Below are 22,226 nucleotides of genomic sequence, written 5' to 3'. Positions count from 1 at the left end.
CAATGGTGTCATCTGGCACCTTTGCCACCCTGTTTCAGTCTCGCAAAAACAAAGGCATGATTGCCCACGCCTTGCCACCCCACACCCCTCCCCCCCGCCTCCTTCCAGGTTGAGCATGACAACAGAGACTCACCGGTGCAGCGCTTCTGCAGTTGCAGGATCTCCATGTGCAGCCCATGCAGTAGTTCCATGTGTTCCCCCTTTAAGAAGGCAATGTTGCGCTGAACGCTCTGCAGCTGCCGCTCCAGAGACGAAGTCTCCATGGTGACGAGGTAAACAGTCTGAGCCCGGAGGGAAAGGACAGGTTAATGATCAGGAGAGACAACGATGTGAAGCATAGTCAACATGTTCAGAGATCTTTAAGGACACTGCAATAAATCCTCGGCTTTGCACCTGAATGAGCTGCTAATTTCAACCCACCGATCTCCAGGGCAGTGCCCTTGCTGTTCCTCTGCAACGAACAACATTTCACAAGAGAACCATTCTTCTTGCTTTCAAATGATGCTGTGAATTTAATAATGCTTAATTTATTATACATTACTATTCTGCACTAAACTGATTACGCATGTGTCTGTGTATAAAATATCACTTGGAAAAGTGCTCCGGTTGTAAAATCAGAAATTATGGATTTTGGCATTTCTAAACTGAGATGCAAACATCACTGGCAAGGTCAGCATTTGCTGCCCATCCCTATTTGCATCAGTTGAGTAACTTCTGAGCCTGCGCCCAAGAATCAAGACATTACCAAGAATTTGGAACCGTGTAGGCCAGTCTGGGTAGGAGTGGCAATTTTCAGCCCCAAAGGAAATTTATGAAACAAACGAGTTTTTGCAACAAATTGACAGTTTTCATGGTCACCATTACTTGGACTAGCTTTCATTCCTTTCCTTCTTATGTCAGGAAGTGTTATCGCACAGAACCCAACGGTTTGCCCACCACCATATCACCCTGGCCGTTTTATTTGTTTTTAACTATTAATCACCACGGGTAGAACTAGCTTTCAATTCCATTCATTTATTAATTGGTTAATTATAATTGATTCATAGCATTTAAATCCTACCAGCTACCATGTGGGATTTGAACCCATGTCTCCAAAAACATTAGCCAAGGCCTCTGGGTTACTAGTCTAGTGATGGTACCACAGTCTGTCTGTGTCATCGGCCAAACATGTGGTTGAGGGTTTCAAGGCCCAGTCATTGTTAGGAACTGAAGCGGACGAATAGAGAATCATATGTCATCGTCAGTTGTGTTGCCTCCTTCTGTTCTGTGATGGGATGCAGGTGCAGGATAGCTATCCTTGTGCAAACTGTCAGTAACCAACTGAGATAACTATGGGCCCAGAGAAGGAGGCCAATTGGATTTCCCCAGTTAGGCTCCAAGTTGCCCCAGGTGACCATGGACGCTCTAGCTCAGGGCAGAAACAAAGACTTTCAACTCCTCCATGCTGCCCAACAGCTGGAGGACAGCCTGGGGTGGCCGCAAAGGCCATTTTATATGTCAAGTCTCACACACTCTCACATGGCATCCTAATTCTGCTTTTGGAAGACTTCTGATTGGACCTCTGCCTTGGATAGCCTGTTCACCCACCATCACTAATTGGCTGGCGAGTCTGCATTCTGGCCATTCAATGGCTAAGCCGCAAAACATACGTCACCTGCCAATGAGCTTGATGGCAGGATCCTGAAAGCCACAGGCAAAGTCCTGCATGTGCACGCTAAATTGTAGTGTCCCTTAAATTCAAGAAGGGAAGCACACTTTTATAAATGTTCTGAAGAAGTATCACTGGACCAGAAACAGTAACTCTGCTTTCTCTCATTCTCAGAAGCTGCCAGACCTGCTGAGTTTCTCCAGCAATTTTGCTTTGTTTCTGATTTCCTGCATTTATAGTTGTTTGGTTTTTTTAACGTTCCTTCATAAATGTTGTTTATTTCATGTGAACCACAAAACATAAATGGCCTTGCAGAAACAACAATGCAGAAATGAGAAACCCCTGTGGCAACTGTAAATTATTAATTATGGCAGACATTATTTACCTTCACCTCACTTTGGTAAAATACAAAGAAGAAAAATTTGGTCCATTCGATCTTGTAAGATCTGCCTATTGCCTTCTGATTGGCTTCTTGGTTTGGTGGGTCCCAGTAAGGACCTCCTCAGGTCTTATTCATCCAGTTCTAAGCACATTCCCACCTAAAAGACACCCTCCAATGCTAAGTGACCTGCTGAGGCTTTGCATTTTTCTTATCTGACTAGGAGTAGGCCATTGAGCCCCACGCAGCTTCTAACACTCAATTAGATCCTGGCCAATCTCGACTTTGAATCCAGCTACTCCACTCAATCCCATATCTTTTAATACTGTTACCTAGCAAAAACCTATCAAATTCAGTTTTGAATTTTTCAATTGAATCCCCCCCCCAGCCAATTATTTAAAAGGGGGGTTGGGTTGGGAGTGGGGAAGGGGTGATTCTCATTTCTAATCCTATCTGTATGAAGAAATGTGAACTTACCCTGGCTCTAACATAAGGCTAATGACCCTACATTCTTTCTTTCTATGCCATCAACTCATCTGACAATCTCAGACACCTCAGTAAATCACTATTAAACTCCCATTCTCCTTGGTATATAAGTCTGGTCCATGAAACCCATCGTCATAATTTAAGCTGTCGCATTAATTGGTTGTCAAGCCCCAAGTCAAAATCTCAATGAATTTACAACAGAATCTCTATTGAAAAACGACTAATGAGTCCCTATTTCATCCTGCCCAAGTATTAACCCTTTCAAACTTCAAACAGAAATCCCTCCTTCACTGTGTACAGCACTACTTTCTCCGCTGCAACCATCAATGCAATGGCCAATATTGTGGTTATGGCTGTAATGCTGTGAAATCCTTCCAACCACCTTTCTCCAGGATTCTACTTTTATTTTCAGTTGGTGTACCCAGTCTCTATGGTGCTCGGAGCTCCTGCATCGGGAAATCATCCCAGGAATATGTAGCAAAATGTCCTCCCCTCCTGTCTCTCTCTGTATCAGGTTCCCATATGTTTTCATGAACATCCAGTCCCGTTACAAAGTGAACCTTACTGACGTACCTCCACCACAAATGTGGCAGGTTATTCGTCGCAGGGATAGTAGAAAGCGGGTTTTGGTACAAGGAGTTCAGTCTGACATTAATACACATTAGGCAGTATTTATCATTTCTCTGTCATGGTTTTGCTTTTATTTTCTTGCAGCCTGATGGCAAGATGAAACCTGAGTAAGATGCTCCCTGAATTAAGTTGGGGTGCAATGGTCTAGTGGTATTATCACTAGGCTATTAATCTAGATAGTTGGCTCACGTTCTTGGGACCTGGGTTCAAATCCTGCCATGGTAGATGGTAGAATTTGAATTCAATAAAAATCTGGAATTAAAAGTCTAATGATGACCATAGATCAATTGTCCAAAACAAAAACCCATCTGGTTCACTAATGTTCATTATAGAAGCAAATCTGCCATCCTTACCTGGTCTGGCATGCATGTGACTCCAAACCCACATGCAATGTGGTTGACATTTAGCTGCCTCCTGGGCAATTAACAATGGGCAATAAGTGTTGGCAAAGCCAGAGATGCCCACATCCTATGAGTAAATAAAAGTTAACATTTCCTCACATCAGCTTTCTCTATAAATATTCATTAGCAGCACAACAAGACCAAGTATATTTATAAGGGTGTGCCTCATTGGCTGGCATCGTTGACAGAGTTGGCACAGGTCCAGCTGCCTGAATGGGTTCCTCCTGTTCTGTATGATTCTCTGGGGGCATCTCCAAAAAGGCTATACAAATGCAAAACACTGCAGAGGCTACAATCAAAATACACCCCCAAAGGAGAAAATGCTGAAATACTCAGCAATTCTGGTGACAACTGCGGAGAAAATTGAAACAGAATTAGGGATTCAAGGTAACGACCGCGAATCTGGCCTGAAACATTAACTCTATTTCTGCTTCCAAAGGTGTTGCCAGACCTGCTGAATGTTTCCAGCAGTTTCTGATTTTTATCCAAGGTGCTATTCTCATCTTCAGCTCATCAATCTGGGATGCGCTTGCCAACAGGCACTGATGATCATCAGGAGAAACTGTTCCAACAGGGGAAAGGGGAAGGGAAATCTGCAAATGTAGTTGGCATTGTAGTTTACCATTTCAGTGGGTATCATTGAAACTGGTGGATCTTTTGGTCAACATGGGCCACGTCTCCATTTGCAGTTACCACTCCAGACAGGAAAACCTATTACAGTGTAAATTTCTGCCCTCCCTGATTCTGGACAGAGTAAAGCGCCTTTAGAATCACAGAATCAATATGCATGGAAACAGGCTATTTGGCCCATCATGTCCACACTGACACTCTGAAGGGCATCCCACCCAGGCCTGTCCCCGTAACCCTGCATTTCCCATGGCTAACCCACCAAGCCTGCGCATCCCTGTACATTTTGGGCAATTTAACATGGCCAATCCACCTAACCTGCACATCTTTGGGCTTTAACTTCTAAACAGTTGACCGATCGTTAAAAGAAGAATATTATATGAATATTTCAAAATAGATTCACAAGTACGTAATCCTCCAGTGAGTGGATTGCTGGTGTACATTAATGTTATGAAATAGTGCTGGTAACAATGTCATTTCTCATTGAGTAATATGTGTATTTCTTCCTGTTTCCCAACTAACCTCATTAGAAAAAAGCTTTCTCACTTAAAGTATTATCCCAGGTGGAATATTTTATTCGGTGTGCTGGATTGAAAATGCTGTTATAATTGATTACTTGGAATAAGAATTGAACCATCAAAAACAGAACTGTGATGCCAGTAAAATGCATCTCAGTGACAAAGGGATGGAGTTCACAATTTGCAAAGAATTGATCATGAGAGCGCTTAGCCCCATAGTCACTGATGCTCGATGCAATGCTGGACTATCAGCAGAACATCTGTCTGACGGGTTATGAAGAACAGGGAGTCAAGAAATTACAAGGTGGTGTATTCAATCTGCCAGCAATCCAGGTAGAAATATCGGGTGAGGCTGGTCCATTCCCTGGACAAAAACTGAAAGAACTGCAGATGCTGTAAATTAGAAATGCGAACAGAAATTGCTGGGAAAGCTCAGCAGGTCTGGCAGCATCTGTGGAGAGAAATCAGAAATCTGAGGAAGGGTCACTCGACCCGAAACGTTAACTCTAGATTTGTCTGCTTAGATCCTGCCAGACCTGCTGAGCTTTTCCAGCAATTTTTTTGTTTTTGTTTCAATTCACCAGATAGTGAGTGCTAACTTGAAATCTGAGTCAAGGACACACTTGCACACTCCTCCTGAAACTGCTTGCAGAGCTGTGCAAGTGGTAGTCTGACTGCTCTCATCATTGTTTTGCAATTCAAGCAGGGGAGAAAAGCAACAGCACTTCTTTTGTTCTTCAACAAAGAAACGCTGTTGACCACGGATTCCAACAAGCAGAAGCACGTGCTACACTCTGTATGGATCCACTCCAATTACCCTATCTCCCTTTGCCCTGCCTCCATGTATTCCCTAATATCCTCTACCTGTGTGCTGACCTTGCATTCTGATACCACGCCCACACTTGCATATGTGGTCCTTACCAGTGAATCTGTTCTTTTTTGATTAAAGCGCAAAGCCAAATCAAACCCTTTCTCAGAGGAGAAACCCTTCAATATTGGTAATTGGCCCTCCAGTTTTGAAGTATACAAAATGAGACAGACCAGTGATAATGAGAACTGCAGATGCTGGAGAATCCAAGATAACAAAGTGTGGAGCTGGATGAATACAGCAGGCCAAGCAGCATCTCAGGAGCACAAAAGCTGACGTTTCAGGCCTAAACCCTTCATCAGAAAAGGGGGATGGGGAGAGGATTCTGAAATAAATAGGGAGAGAGGGGGAGGCGGACTGAAGACAAATAGAGGAGAAGATAGGTGGAGAGGAGAGTGTGGGTGGGGAGGTAGGGAGGGGATAGGTCAGTCCGGGGAGGATGGACAGGTCAAGGGGGCGGGATGAGGTTAGTAGGTAGGCGGTATCTGCTTGTCACTGGGAATTTAACCAATGGATGTTAATCAGGACTAGTACGTTGGGTGCATTCTTATGCCCTCACCATCTGAAAGATACTGAGACCAACTGCAGCGTTTCCAAGGGAAAAGTAAGAAAGGAACATTGTGTTCAGTGCCTTGGACCTGCAAATGTATCAAGGCTGGTCTGAGCCTCATCTCCATTCTCCTGCCTTTGCTGTCCTAGTTCACTTTAGAACTTGAACTACAAGTCTCTACGGACTACTTAAACACCACTTATCAACACTATCCATAATCACGTGGCCTGACTGCCATTTCACCTCCACACTTTGACATATACCGGTGTGGGACAGTGCAAATGATAACTTCTGGAGAAAAAAAAAATCCCCACAGGTTGCACTATTGCACAGTTCTAAACTGATAACAGGAATTGTCTCAAAAACATCTAACAGTTCTGATTTTAAAAATATGGATGTCATTTTGTTCTAGAGATAGTAGGAACTGCAGATGCTGGAGAATCTGAGATAACAAGGTGTAGAGCTGGATGAACACAGCAGACCAAGCAGCATCAGAGCAGGAGGAAAGCTGACGTTTTGGGCCTAGACCCTTCTTCAGAAAGAGTATTTTAAGTATTTTTCCGAAGAAGGGTCTAGGCCCGAAATGTCAGCTTTCCTGCTCCTCTAATGCTGCTTGGCCTGCTGCATTCATCCAGCTCTACACCTTGTCATCTGTCACTTTGTTCTATATTTCTGATGGTCCTGATAAGCATTTTTTGGTTCTATTGTATTTCCAACATTTGCAGTTTTCTCTATGAACCTTCTATACAGCTGTTTCTTTCATAATATTTGTTTCAGTGTTAGAATAATATGCCTTCATTCTGGGAGTCTTGACCAGATAACAGACAAAATGCTCACTTAACAGGCAATGAATCCTGTAATATTCCGTGTATTGAGAAAGTTTACAATCAGAATTCAAGGCGTTTCTCAGGGTTTTAAGGAAGATGGGATCAATAGCGTTCATCATTGGAAATATGAAACAAATGCCAAGGGCCAAGTGTTGGAAAATGGGAATAGAAAAATGAGGTGATTCCTTTTGACTGGCGCAAACACAATGGGCCAAAGGACCTTTTAGGCTGTAGATCTCCATGACTCTATGACTATCACCCCATGTAAAAATGACAATTAAAAATAATGACTGCAGAACTTTTAAGTCAGTTGCAAATAATGTTTATATAATGCATGGAAATGGAGAATTCAAAAGCAGGTAACATAATCAAAGCTTTTCATCTTGCACTCGTCAATTCAAAATTTAAAACGATCACAACAATTTATATCACGGAAGAAAAGGGTGCTTTTATTCACTCCTGTAGTATAAGTTGCTGAGGTCATTTGAAATTGGGTATTCTTACATTGTCCTGATCAGGGTGAAGTGAAAAGCCTATGTCTCGTTTCAATGATGATGCCAAGTTTCCAGCTGGATATTGGCATTTGAAGTAGATAATGAATCATAAAAGAAGCCAGAGTGCTTGTTGTATGACAAGCCATGTTAATCTAACATCTAAAAGCAGTTTTGTAATACAAGTACCAACATGCAACGAATATATACCAGTTAAGAGTTCCAACGTTAGCCATGATCCAAATGATTGGTGAAACAGGCTCAATGGACTGCAGGAAAATCAAAAATCACAGCCAACAAATTCTGAACCACACAAACTTAACAAAAAAAAGCACAAAATGTGAAAAGGGGCTAAGGAACAAACCAAAGTAAATGTGTCACTGGTTAAAGACAAGAAATCAGAATGTGCAGCTTCCACTACCATTGCAGCTAAATATAGCAACTTTATAACGTAATATGGCTCAAAGTCCCAGCACTAGTATTATTACTACCCTCCTGACACTTTTAGGAAAGCCATTATTCTTGGCATTAGTTGGCCGTTCACACCACCCTGCCCCACAACCTCCTTCCAGTTTACACTGATCCTGCGCTGAATGTAATAACCAGTCTGGTTTAGAGATGATAGTTAACATCCAACACTGATAATAATGGAAGCTGAACACAGCACAATGAGATCCGATGCAGTTTGCTCCTGCTGTGTTGTCTCCCGAGATGTCCTGCATCATTGCCTTCACTTAAGCTCCTTCTCCTGATCATTTGCCAGCCCCTAGAGCCTGCAGCCTGTACTGGTGACAGCTGTTAACGTCACTGCTGCTGGTGTCTGAGTTTAATAGAGAGTCATCATTACAGTCACTCAGATCACCGACTCTGTGTCCACTATTTCTACTTCAAGATCTTCCGTTCAAAGTCGCCCGATAGTGGAATGTGGAATTCAGTCCCCCATAAAAAAAACTGTAGAGGGTGAGACAATTGGAGATTTGCAAGTTAAGATGGAGAAATGGAGCTGGGTCATTAGAATTGAGACACAGGTCTTTTTTTTCCACAATTCTAACATGGGTTGTGAGCAACACAGGCAAGGACAGCATTTATGCACTAAAATGAAATAAAGAACGGCAGATGCTGGAGATCTGAATCAGAAACAGCAACTGCTGGAGGAACTCAGCAGGCCTAGCAGCCCTTGTGGGAAGAAAGCAGAATTAATGTTTTGAGTTATGAAGAAGGGCCAAGGGGCTTGAGATGTTAACTTTGCTTCCTTCCCAATGGCGTTGCCAGGCCTGCTGAGTTTCTCTAGCAATTTCTGTCCTTTTTTCCAGCATTTACTCACATCACTAATTACCCATGGTGATGGTGATCCAGCTGAATGGTTCACTCCAGCTCATTTGTATTCTTTATTTAAATATCTGCAATATATGACAATCAGCATTTGTATACCTCATTTAATGTACTGAAATATCCTAAGACTGGTTATAGAGTATTAAACAGACTCTGACACCAAGCTTTATAAGATGATGTTAGGTCAGATGAGCAAAGGTTTAGACAAAGAACCAGGCTTTAAGAAACACCTTAATGGAAGTGAGATAGATGAAGGCACTTAGGAAGGAACGGTTGGAATCAGGGCCTAGTCAACTTATGGTTTTGCTGGGGGTTAAGCATCTAAACCCAAGAAACACAAGAGGCCAGGATTGGAGAAAAACAGAGGTCTTAAAGGCTTGTGGGCTGGTAGGTTTACAGAAATAAGAGGAGATCACCTCAGAGGATATTATAAGCAGGTAGAATGGCTTTAACATGAAACAATGCTGGATCTGAGTCAATGTAGTTTGGAAAGCATAAGGTTGTTGAGGGAATGGGACTTGGCACAATTTAGCATTAGTATTTTGGATAAGTTCAGTTTGTGTAAGATGAGAGGTGGGATGCAAGACAATAAACTGTTGGAATAATCAAGTCTGGAGGTGACAAAGGCATGGGTGAGGGTTTCAGGGGAAGGTAGATTATTTAAAGCTGAAATTCCAGGGTACTCCAGACACTCTAGAATAACAGCTTCAAGGAGTAAGATCTCAAATTCAATTCACAGCATCTGCTTAATTGGTTAGTCTGAGCCAGAGCCATAATTAAGATAATTGACACCTCAGTTCCCTTGTGTTTGGGAGGAGAACTTTCCACTCTCCAGTAATTCCTGCTGTGTTGAGTGGATGAACGTTAGATAAGGACATACAGTCATACAGTAATACAGCACAGAAACAGGCCCTTCAGTCCAACCAGTCCATGCTGAACATAATCCCAAAGTAAACAAGTCCCACTTGCCTGCTCCTGGCCCATATCCCTCCAAACCTTTCCTGTTCATATATCCATCCAAATGGGTTTTAACATTGTAATTGTACCCACATCTACCACTTCATCAGGAAGTTCATTCCACACACGAACCACCCTCTATGTAAAAAATTGCCCCTTATGTCCTTTTTAAATCTCTCTCCTCTCATCTTACAAATGTGTCTCCTAGTCATGAAAGTCCTCATCATAGGGAAAAGACAACTGCCATCAACTGTATCTATATCTCTCATTATTTTATACACTTCTATCAGGCCACTTCTCAACCTCCTACTCTCTAGTGAGAAAAAAATCAGGTAAAGTAAGATGCGCACCTGGCAGAGACAAATAACCTTTTGTAGGTTTACACACGAATAAAGTCCCATTTGGGTGAGATAGAACTTAACCTAGAACACTTAGTAACAAAGTGTAGAACTGGATGAACACAGCAGGCCAAGCAGCATCTTAGGAGCACAAAAGTTTTTGTGCTCCTAAGATGCTGCTTGGCCTGCGGTGTTCATCCAGCTCCACACTTTGTTATCTCGAATTCTACAGCATCTGCAGTTCCCATTATCTCTTAGAACACTTAATGTTAAGCTCTTAATATTTCCATATATTCAACTTATTTCCAACTCTGTAATTAAACAACTACTTCTATTCCTCTGCTGTATCCAAGAGTTGTACGTAAGATGTCACCACAGGAAGGCAGACCTTGTAAAGGTTTTTCACTGTACTCCTAAAATAGAGTACACGTGACAATAAAAGTGTTTAGATATTGGACTTGAGAATCTCAATCTAACAAGAGGTCAGTGCATGACAGGAACTGGGGCGGAGGGAGTGGACAGGACAGAAGATTGATTCAGAAGGTACCCATTTCTTGCTGATGTATCAAGACCCAATTAAGATACACACAGTCTGGCCAACCTTGAAAAATCTATCTCACTAACATCTGGGGATTGGTGTCAAAGGATATTATCTATATGGCAGAAGCAAAAATCTATTTTTTTTAGTTCACCATCAAACTGATTTGCAATGTAAATATGGTGATTAGGAAGATATGGATGTAATTATACAGGGAGATATGAGCCAATTACTTCCTACTGGATTGAAATGCCATCACGAGCAAGTAAAAGTGGGACATTTCTTCCCAATCGAAGGAGACAATGTCACCCTTGTGAACATCTGAGACAGCAGAAATTTGTGTGACAGCATGTGATAGGCCACTCTACAACTGAGGGCTCCAAGTGAAACATTTCAGCGTATGAAAATGTGGTCTTGCTTTTGAAAAATTCACATCAGACAGCTATCACAAAATGATTTAAAGGTTTAAATTATTAGTGAGGAATATTTAGAAACATTGATATTTAAATGTCACCTGGAATGATTCCCAAACTAAAAAAGTTAACATGCTGGCTCAGTGGTTAGCACTGCAGCCTCACAGCACCAGGGACCCGGGTTCGATTCCACCCTCAGGTAACTGCCTGTGTGGAGTTTGCACATTCTCCCTGTATCTGCGTGGGTTTCCTCTGGGTGCTCCTATTTCCTCCCAGAGTCCAAAGATGTGCAGGTGAGGTGGATTGGCCATGCTAAATTGCCTGCAGCGTTCAGAGATATGTAGCTTAGGCGTGTTACGGTGTGGACTTGTTGGGCTGAAGGGCCTGTTTCCACACTGTAGGGATTCTATAAAAATAACAAAATGTTATCACCCAAGTAATGAAACAAAACAGGGATCAAATTCTGTGTTGTTTTTACCATTTAGATTTCATCAGTTGAATTTAAGTATATGAAACTTATTATTTTCAAATAGACACCACTAAAAATGTTTATCTGGCCTCACAGATGCCATCATTCTTTCTGAATATATCTAGATTTATTCTTGTATGCCCCACAGTTGTCAGCTCGGGTGGATTACAATGTGGAATGATGTGAATCTTGAACAGTTTCAGACTACTTTGATTATCTTATTTTCTCCAGCCATCACACGAGCATTTGGAAGCAGGATTCCACACTCAAACAACCATCTCAGGTGGAGTAAAACATTTTTCAGTAATGGTTATGCTGTAAAACGGTAAAGTAGCTATATTCTTAGCAAACCATAGGGCTGCATTCTCATGAGAGAGAGAGAGAGGTAGAAAGAGGTAGAGAGAGAGAGAGAGGTAGAGGGAAGGACAGAGAGAGATAAAGAGAGAGAGAGAGACACACACAGACAGAGACAGTGAGAGAGGGAGAATTGTTGGTCGTTTAGCCTGAAGGTCACCACGTCTCAAGCAAGGGGTGAAGGTGAGGAGAATCCTGCTCCCAACTGCTTGTGTGGCAGCTGCAGAAGACAGTCATAGTACTGAACAAGAATAGGCTAAACGGTCCAAATCATCCAGGCCGACCAGGTATCCTAAATTAATCTCGTTCCATTTGCCAGCATTTGACCTGTATCCTTCCTATTCAAGCATTCATCCAGATGCTTTTTAAATGTTGTAATTATACTCACCTCCACCACTTTCTCTGGTAGCTTGTTCCATATATGCATCACCTTCTGTGTGAAAATGTTGCCCCTTAGGTCCCTTCAAAATCTTTCCCCTCTCACGTTATAGATATGCCCTCTAGTTTTGGATTGCCTGCCCTGGGAAAAAGACCTTGGCTATTCACCCATCCATGCCCTTCATGATTTTATAAATCTCTACAAGGTCAGCCCTCAGCCTCCCACGCTCCAGGGAAAATAGCCCCAGTCTATTCAGCCTCTCCCTATAGCCCAAACCCTCCAGTCCTGGTGATATGCTTGTAAATCTTTTCTGTACCCTTTCAAGTTTAACAACATCTTGCATAATGCAGGGAGACCAGAATGTGCATCATTACCGAGTTAGACCTAAAATGGTAAGGGTTTTCTTTCTGTTCCATTGTTTTGTTTGACAGGCTACAACACTCCAACCATTTCCAAGTAAGCACTCACTGTGAAAACATTCCAAGGTGGATTTCCCCCTGTCCACTTCTTTCCCTGGTTACCATTTCACCACACCTTCTCAAATGCATATCTATCACACATCTTTTTCTGATACTGGAAAGCTTTGCTTCAAACATATCAATGTCACTGCTTACTTGAGCTGAAAAATCATTTCTTGCAATGGATACCATGAGCAGTTTTGTCATTTCGTCTGAAAGAGTCTGGATTGACATCAAACCAAATGCTTTCCACTGGGTGCTCAGACCTGTGTCACCCAGGCCGGCATGTTTTGGTCAGTCTTCTGGTACACGGTCCTTCTAACTGTAAGAGTTACAAGAGTATAAAGGGTGGGGCTGTGGCTCAGCAGTTAACACTGGTGCTGCACTGTGTTGGGGAACCATGTTCTTCTCTGTGTGGAGTTTGCACATTCTCCCAGTGCGTTTACGGGTTTCCTTCACAGCTCTGGTTTTCTCCCAGACTCCAAAACTGTGCAGGTTAGGTGGACTGGCCATGTTAAATTGCCCATAGTGTCTGGGGATGTGCAGGCTAGGTTGGTCAGCCATTGGAAATGTGGTTTTTTATAGCGTAGAAGGTGGGTCTGGGTGTGATGCCCTTGAGAGGATCAGTGTAGACTTGATGGGCCGAATGGCCTGCCTCCACACTGTAGGGCTTCTATGTTATTGAGTTTGGCCTTATTCACTCAGCATCACCCATCCGTTTTGCCTAGTTAGATAGCTTCAGACTCATCATTCTATTGTCAGTGCCTGGCCAAGGGATGAATTCATGGACTGAGCTCAGGTCTGCATCCAGTTCCTCAAGCACCGCTAATCAGTATGTGATTAAGATGGCATTGCTCTAAGTGAGACCCTCGGACAGCGGTAGTCAAGTGCCCATGTTACAGCCAAGGCCCGTACAATTCGTAACATTGGACATGACTAAACGGATTGCTGGGTGTTCACACAGTTTGAGTGACAGCGGGGGTGAAGCTTGACCTGGTGGGGTGGTAACACCAAATGGTATCCCACCAGTCAGCATGTTAGCCATTCTGCCCATCATCCAGTCCCAGTGACTTCATGTGAACCGGACATGTGTCAGAAACAAAAAGAACTTTGCCCCTACTCTGCATCCTCATAAGGTCCAATTTCACCCCCAAAAGCTTGGGTTTAGAACTACCACCGAAACTTAGCCCAGATTGTTTGATCCTTAATAACAATGCTTTTCAAATTTGTGGGTGTGACATATACCAGGGAGTGTAATTTCCTGCAGTGTAGCATTCAATGTCAGCAGACTCCTCATCCAAACTCATGGGCACAGCTGTGTCATATTTGTATCATTCTCTTTGACGAGCACAATACCTAATACGATAGAATCCCTACAGTGTGCAAACAGGCCATTTGGCCCATTTGGTCCACGTACACTCTCCGAGGAGCATCCCACCTGCTGAATGGACCTTTCTAACTTCACAAAGTTGTTAATCTTGCTAATGTTGATCTTGCTTTGCAAATCTCCTGTGCAGCCTCACTGACCTGAGCTCAGTGTCCTATGATCCGCATGTCCTTATTTGCTATGGTCTCGCTATACTGCTAGCAAAACAAAGCTTTTCAATGTACTTAGGTACATATGACTACAATAAACCAAATCACCCAAACCCACCCCCTATCCTATCCCTGTAACCCTACATTTCCCATGGCTAACCCACCTAGTCTACACATCCCTGTACACTTTGGGCAATTTAGCATGGCCAATCCACCTAACCTGCAAATCTTTGGACTGTGGTAGGAAACCGCAACACCCCAAGGAAACCCACGCAGGCACGGGGAGAACGTGCAAACTCCACATAGATAGTCGCCCGAGGGTGGAATCGAACCCAGAGCCACATTTAATATTCACCATATGCACTTAGATCCACTGACTGTAACAAACCCAGATAAAAACTGACTGCCCTCCACCATTGTCATCCATCATGACTTTGTGGACTAATATACTAACTGACCAATGGCCACCTAAGGTTAAGCTTTATTAAAGAAAAATTTCTAATCATTTTAAAATGAAGTGTATGGCCTTAATAACATGGTTTTCCATGAATGAATTGTAACTTTAGCATACAATACCATGTACTAACCCCTTAGTTTTGGAAAGGGCGCAGCAAATAGCGATGAAGGGGGAACATGGAACAATGCACAAGGTGACACAGGGCATACTTGTATTGCAATGATAATCTGCGAGAGTAGTACAAAATGGCAAAGTCTCTCACTGACTTCAGTACAGCAAATACATGAACATCTCTGCACAGAAATATGCGATAACCTGCTTGCGTTAGTCTGAAGGTTCTGAGGAACTCCAGCAAAGTGAGAGAGGTCACACTAACACTCCTGTGCAGTGCTATGGCAGTACTGTTATGTTGCAGGATGAGATTCAGTTGGGCAACTTTAGCATTGACAAAGAATTGAAAACGAACAGTACCCCAGCAACAGAGATGATTATTATAATTCATTCAGCCAAATTACATGTGAGTGCTTCATTTAACACAAGCATGCTCTCCAAATGGATGTTACAGGGTGGCTGGACTCTGGTGGAGAGACTATACTAAGGTACAGACTGTGCTACCTGTCAGCAACAGAACCACAGAAATGCCTGCCCTCAAGGTGAAAGATCTCTCTAGTGGAGAGCAGTCGAGTTGCGACCATTACCCGTCCGTGGCCCACTGCTCTTCGTGGGATCCTGCTATGCGCAGATTGGCCGCCGCGTTGCCGCTCCAGCCCCGCCTCCTGAGTGTTTCACTGGCTGCGAAAAAGGTCGTGGGGACGTCCCGAAGTCGTGACAGGCGCCACACAAATGCACGCTCTTCCAGAAGTGAATGCCTCCCTTCAGGCGCCGGGTGAGGGCACGCAACGCTGAAAGGTAAACCCGATGTGTTTACACAGTTCCCGAAAAGGCTCGATGTGACTGGAAGACAGCGGGGGAGGACTGAAAGCTCCCTCTCTGTCCTCAGACCCTTTCTCGCACTGGCGTTTGTAATGACTGGAGTTTGGGGGGGGGGGTGCGGGGGGACGCGGTCCATTGTAAACAAAGCCGAACCACAACAAGCTCAGCGCAAATCACAGCCTTCAGCGAACTCTTCATCCCAAAAGCACTTGCAACATTCTGCAAATGATTTTATCTTTGAATTAAGAAGCAGCGGCCGTCCAAACCCAGCCGACACACCGAATCTAACAGTTGCAGCGACCAAAACCGAGTTACGACCCGTAATGTGACTGAAACTAGACAGTACTCACCAAAAGGAGCTGCCTCCAGTTCCCTGCGTCTGGTTTACTGCAGATCTGAACAAAGGCACAGTTTCACCCCCCGCCCCCGGTAAGGGCAGGCCCTCCCTCTCTCTCTCTCTCTCTCTCTCTCACACACACACACACACACACAAACACACGGAGCTGGATTTAGAATTGTATGAACATCGAAGCTGGAAATTCCGCATCAGCTTCCCTCCCTCCCTCCCTCCCTCCTGCTCGGATCGAGTCCTGTAAACGCTGGGAAAGGAGGAGCACAGGGCGGAGCGCTCTCCAACAGCTGATCCGCCGCCGTAAACACCGTGCAACGTGACCGGAAGATCAGCACCCATCCCCTAGGGCGGGGGGACATCTTCGGCCCGAGCTCGTCCTTCTCCTGGATGAACACAGCAGGCCAAGCAGTATCTTAGGAGCACAAAAGCTGACGTTTCGGGCCTAGACCCTTATCTTGGATTCTCCAGCGTCTGCAGTTCCCATTATCTCTCGTCCTTCTCCTGACGTGGTTTATATTAACCTTTGTTTTCCACTTCTTACGTTTGCAGCTTTGTTAATGGGGGGAGGGAATGCCCACGACCTGAACTGTCTGGAAGGTCATCAGTTGCAGGTCCAGAGGAACACCGCTTCCAAGTTCTTTTCTAAGCCACGTACCACCTTGGTAGAAATCTACCAGAGCTCCTTCATAGTCTTTGGGTCTAGTGCTTTCACCAAAGAGATGTTTTTGTCTCGGGTGTGAGCATTGCTGACCAGGTGGGCATTTATTTCAAAAACCGAAAGAACTGTAAGTCCGGAACAAGAATTGCAAAAGCTCAGCAGGCCTGGCAGCATCTGTGAAGGAAAAAAAAATCAGGTCCAGTGACCCTTCCTCATTTATTTTGCTTACCTCAAATTGCCCTGGTGAGCCTCCTTCTGGAACCTCTGTGTGGGATACCACAGTACAGTGTTAGGGAGGGATGTTGTGACCCAAACACAAGAAAGGAGTGGTGATGTAGTTCCAAATCAGGACGCAGTGAGGCTTTGCAGGTTATGGCATCCCCATGTGTACACATGCTGCCCTTATAGACATGGTGACAAGCTTGGAAGCGCTGATGAAAGAGCTTTGCTGAGTTGCTGCGGTGCATCTTGTAGATAGTATACATTGTTGCTGAGTGTCAGTGGTGGATGAAATGGATGTATAAGTGTGGTGCATTGGGTGTCAGTCAAACAGGCTGATTAATCCGAGATGATTTTGAGCTTCCGCATTGATTTTGGAGCAGCCCCACCACCATCCAGGTGAGTGGGGAGTATTCCATCACAGTCCCTGAATTGTGCTTTGGCGATGGTGGGCAGGCTTTGGGGAGTCAGGAGATGAGTTACTCAATACAGAATTCAAAGTACCTGGCCCGCCACTTAATAACAATATTCATGTTGATCGTCCAGTTCAGTTTCTGGTCAATGGTAACCTCAAGAATTTGATAGTGGAGCTTTCAGCAATGGTAATACCATTGGACCCAGTTGGAGATGGTCACTGCCTGGCACTTCTGTGGTGCAAATATTCTTGCCACTTATCTGCTCAGTACTGCACTTGGTTCCATGAAAAGGTCACAATTACCCTCCACTAATGACTGGTTATAGTGTCAACATTGCCAGGGACACCCATACCCTGAAAATTAATTAAAAATGAAAACAAACTCTGGCCGTCACTCCAGAAAGTGTTATTGCCTTTTAAAAAGGTGATTTTTCATTTCTAAGTTCAACACTGATGACCTTTAGAATATTTTAAAAGGCAAGATTTCCAGTCAGCTACTTTTTGTTTAATCTAAGAGAATGTCCAGGGAGTAATTCTTGCTTCTAAACCCACTCCACATTGCCTGACTACCTTGCGTTCTGTCTTGCAGCTGCTGTTCCTTCATGGTACGAAGTGCCCATACTGCATGTGGGAGCCTAGTCAGAGAATTCTGACAGCCAACTAATAGCAGACATCATCAATGCCCTAACCCAGACCACTCTGTATTGCCGTACACAATGCATTTAGTCACTGAGATTTTGGGAGATTTCTGCACTCATTACACGTTACATATAGCTGGCTTCCCCCACCCCAGCACGTGCCAAAAGAATATTGAGTGTTGGACACTAACTCAAATACACACATCAATTAGCAGCATTGATGTATTCCGTTGTAAGTTTGTCCTTAATTGCTATTGAATGTGGATGAACTATATTCAGGTGTATTTTGTGTAAGATTTCTATTTTGATTGATATGTTCAAAATCTTTTTCTTTCCTCATCGCTTTTGTGTTCATCTGCCAATGATTGGAGCCTTAGCTTGTTTTTAACAACTCTCTTTGGGTATAAAAAGAAAGGTTGAACAATGAGTAGGCCACCTTAAAACCAAGGAGAAAAAGCGGCAGCAATATTTGCTTATTACATTTGAAGGATGTCTTCTCAAACGGCACAGAAACATAGAAAATAGGAGCAGGAGTAGGCTATTCAGCCCTTTCACTCCTGCCTCAGCCATTCAATAGGATCATGGATAACTGTTGAACTCAGGATCCTATTCCCACTTTCTTCCCCATATCATTTGATCCCTTTAGCCTCTAAAAAAGTATTGTTTAATCAGAGCAAGGGCAAATAAGTAATAAAAATCCTCTACTCACAGTATGAGGCCATTGTAAACTGAGCCACATTCACATATTTCACTTGGCATTGGAATAGAAGAAAACATGAATCCTTCCCCTTGAAATATTCCAATGGTGAATTCCTAACTTCAGCCACAGCCCACTGAGAGTAGGGAAAGACCATTTTCTGCGGGAAATCAGAGAGCCCTGTAGTCTCCATCACTGTAAGCAGGCAGTCAGTCAATAGAAACAGTCACAAAGAGTTTATTCCTCTAGATACTGCAGCAAGAGAGCCACATTTGGTGGTGATGGCAAAGTAGGAGCAAAGGAAAGGAACATAAACTGAATTAAAGCGAAGCTAAGAAATATTTAAGAATGCAAAAGATTTTTGTTTACTTCAAATAATGCACTTAAAAGTAGTAAAACTGTATGCATGAATATAAAGTGAAGAAGTCATATTTTCATGCTGGCTGCTTATCATTTAGTTTTCCCCAAGGGAAGAAGTCTGCACTTTACCAGTAACCATCAGAGAACTACCTTAACTGTTAACTTTTAAGGCAATCTGGGATAGAGGATAGAGATTTTATATGCATTACTTTCTCAAAAGATGGACGATGCAAATAATAGGCTGGAAGAGAATTGCAACTTCATATTTGTTGGAAGAAACCACAACTCTCCCGCTGGTTATCTGTGAGCAACATCACAAGGGTGAACAGCAACTAAAAAGACAATTCCTTTCTGTTTGATACATTAATGTCACCTTAAAGTTGGCCACAGATTGTTATTTTGGTCTAAAAATAGGAAACTACAACATTCTGCTTCCAAAACCAACATTTAACAGCCTGGGTATGTGAGAAATTCATAAAGAGATAAGCACCTTACCCCTTTCGTACAGCAACTTATATGTCCAGCTTTTTATATGCTAATCTTATTTTTTGTGATCCATCATTTTCTTTTAATATGTCACTATCTTTCCATTTGTTCCCAAGTTATCATTGTTATTCTATAGAATAATAATAGGCATAATTATAACCTTGACCTTTGCAATGGACTGGAAGCGAACATAACAGCACTACAGCTTATGGTGCTGTTTAATTCAATTTGATTTATAACCACATGAAAGTACCGCCCCATTCAGTCTCAAACTGCACCTGGAGATGGTGTGCAGAGTTTAAACTAATGTTTTTTCCAACAGTATGCAAGTAGATTCAGCCACCAATATAGCATTGTCCTATTTGAACGAGGTTCTGATCTACCTCGGGCAAGAGAAGAGAGATTTTCTTAACTAAAGCTTCACGACTCAAATGCAATACAAACTTTAGAGATAATGGGAACTGCAGATGCTGGAGAATCCAAGATAACAAAGTGTGGAGCTGGATGAACACAGCAGGCCAAGCAGCATCTTAGGGGCACAAAAGCTGATGTTTCGGGCCGAGACACGTCATCAGAGAGGGGGATGGGGAGAGGGTTCTGAAATAAATAGGGAGAGAGGGGGAGGGGGACCGAAGATGGATAGAGGAGAAGATAGGTGGAGAGGAGAGTATAGGTGGGGAGGGAGGGAGGGGATAGGTCAGTCCGGGGAGGACGCACAGGTCAAGGGGGCGGGATGAGGTTAGTAGGTGGGAAATGGAGGTGCGGCTTGAGGTGGGAGCAGGGGATAGGTGAGAGGAAGAACAGGTTAGGGAGGCGGGGATGAGCTGGGCTGGTTTTGGGATGCAGTGGGGGAAGGCGAGATTTTGAAGCTTGTGAAGCCCAATGGTATCAATGTGGACTTCACAAGCTTCAAAATCTCGCCTTCCCCCACTGCATCCCAAAACCAGCCCAGCTCATCCCCGCCTCCCTAACCTGTTCTTCCTCTCACCTATCCCCTGCTCCCACCTCAAGCCGCACCTCCATTTCCCACCTACTAACCTCATCCCGCCCCCTTGACCTGTGCGTCCTCCCCGGACTGACCTATCCCCTCCCTCCCTCCCCACCTATACTCTCCTCTCCACCTATCTTCTTCTCTATCCATCTTCGGTCCGCTTCCCCCTCTCTCCCTATTTATTTCAGAACCCTCTCCCCATCCCCCTCTCTGATGAAGGGTCTAGGCCCGATACAAACTTTACCTCCGTTTCCATTTTCTCTTCCTGTGCCCGAGGCGTATGCACATGAGGCTTATACTCGTTAGGAAAATCAGAGTAATTCCGAACTTCCGATCTTGCAGTGAAATAAGATCTACTTCAGACTAATCTCTAATCTTTGCATGTGTCCACTTCCCAACAAGATTGAGTGGAAGTGAAAATTATGTCTTTGGGCTCCTCTTTAATTAAATAATTAATGAACTAATTATTACAAAAAGATCCGAGAGTTTCAGCACCTTGGACAGGGGATTTTACCGACAATGGGGGATTGAGGTCAAGGCGCCCTCTGGTGGGAAATAATTTCAGTGCTTGAAACTGAAAACAACCGTGGGGTTTTCTCTGTTTTCTTCCAGGACCTGATCATCTTCAAGATCAGACTTCACCTGATCGAGCTTGAGGTTTACAGCCATGCTCTTTAAAAGCTGATGTTAGATTCTAAATTGGAATATTGTCTCGGGCTTGGCAGGCATTCAGAGATGAATTAAATATGAAGTCCAAAGTGATAATTCAGGATGAAGAAAAATGAATGTGGGCTGCAGATGGTTATAAAAATAATGCATGCCACCAATAGTTCACAAATTGAAGAACATGATGTAAAGAGGAAAAGAAGGCTGGTGAATTGATTGCCGGTTGGGGCTGTTCCACCTTTAGCTAACAAATCACCCCAACCTCTCCATAATTTTCATGAATTTGCTGCATTTACACATTAACCGTTCATTATTCACCACAGGAAATTAGGCCTCGCAATTAACAATGTAATTACCCTATTTGTATGTAATCATTGTTAATAAAAGCTAATCAACTATCTTCACCAGGAAGATAACTGTTCTCGCCTTCAGGTTGTGAATTATAGAGTTATACAGTACAGAGACGGACCCTTCAGTGCAACGCATCTGTGCTGACCAGACACCCCAATCTGACCTACTCCCATTTGCCAGCATCTGGCCTATAATTGCTTCCTATTCATATACACATCCAGATGCCTTTTGAATTGCTTTAATTGTACTCACCTCCACCACTTTGCCTGAGAGCTCATTCCATACACGCACCTCCGAGTGAAAAGGTTACTGCTCAGCTCATTTTTAGAGTTTTCTTTTCTTGCCTTAAACCAATGTCCTCTAGTTTTAGATGCCCCCACTCTTTTGGCTATTCACCCTATCCATGCACCTCCTTGCCTTTCCAAGTGCATGTAAATCCTGTCCCTCAGAATCCCCTCCAATAACCTTCTCACCTCTGACATAAGGCCCACCAGTCTATAGTTCCTTGGCTTTTCCTTACAGGTTTCCTTCAATACTGGCAACACATTAGTCAACCTCCAGTCTTCTGGCATCTCACCTGTGGCTATCAATGATACAAATATCTCAGCAAGGGCCCCAGTAATTTCCTCCATAGCTTCTTCTGATGTACTGGGAAGCGCCTGATCATGCCCTGGGCATTTAGCTAACTATATCTATTTTAAGATCTGCAGCACCTCCTCTTCTGCAATATGCTCACTTTTCAAGACATCACTATTTATTTTCCCAAGTTCTTTCATTTCCATGTGCCCTCTACAATAAATACTG

The 22,226-nt window shown here is 43.5% G+C and overlaps 1 protein-coding gene across 2 annotated transcripts in view; it reads right to left on the bottom strand.

Moving 5' to 3' along the window:
- ccdc92ba (coiled-coil domain containing 92Ba) overlaps positions 1-16,127 on the bottom strand; it is a 75,427-nt gene extending 59,300 nt beyond the window's left edge. For both annotated transcript variants that reach the window (XM_048557004.2, XM_059655288.1), the window contains exons 1-2: positions 15,940-16,127; positions 134-281 (exon numbers count right to left, since the gene is read on the bottom strand). In XM_048557004.2, coding sequence (XP_048412961.1) covers positions 134-263 — 130 coding nt within the window. In that variant the 5' untranslated portion in view covers positions 264-281; positions 15,940-16,127. The remainder of the gene's footprint in view (positions 1-133; positions 282-15,939) is intronic.
- Positions 16,128-22,226: the final 6,099 nt, after the last annotated feature.

This window comes from Stegostoma tigrinum, chromosome 27, assembly GCF_030684315.1.
Source record: "Stegostoma tigrinum isolate sSteTig4 chromosome 27, sSteTig4.hap1, whole genome shotgun sequence".
In the NCBI taxonomy this organism is placed as follows: Eukaryota; Metazoa; Chordata; class Chondrichthyes; order Orectolobiformes; family Stegostomatidae; genus Stegostoma; species Stegostoma tigrinum.
The sequence above is the reverse complement of the archived record's forward strand: the minus strand, read 5'-3'. Positions and strand labels throughout refer to the sequence as shown.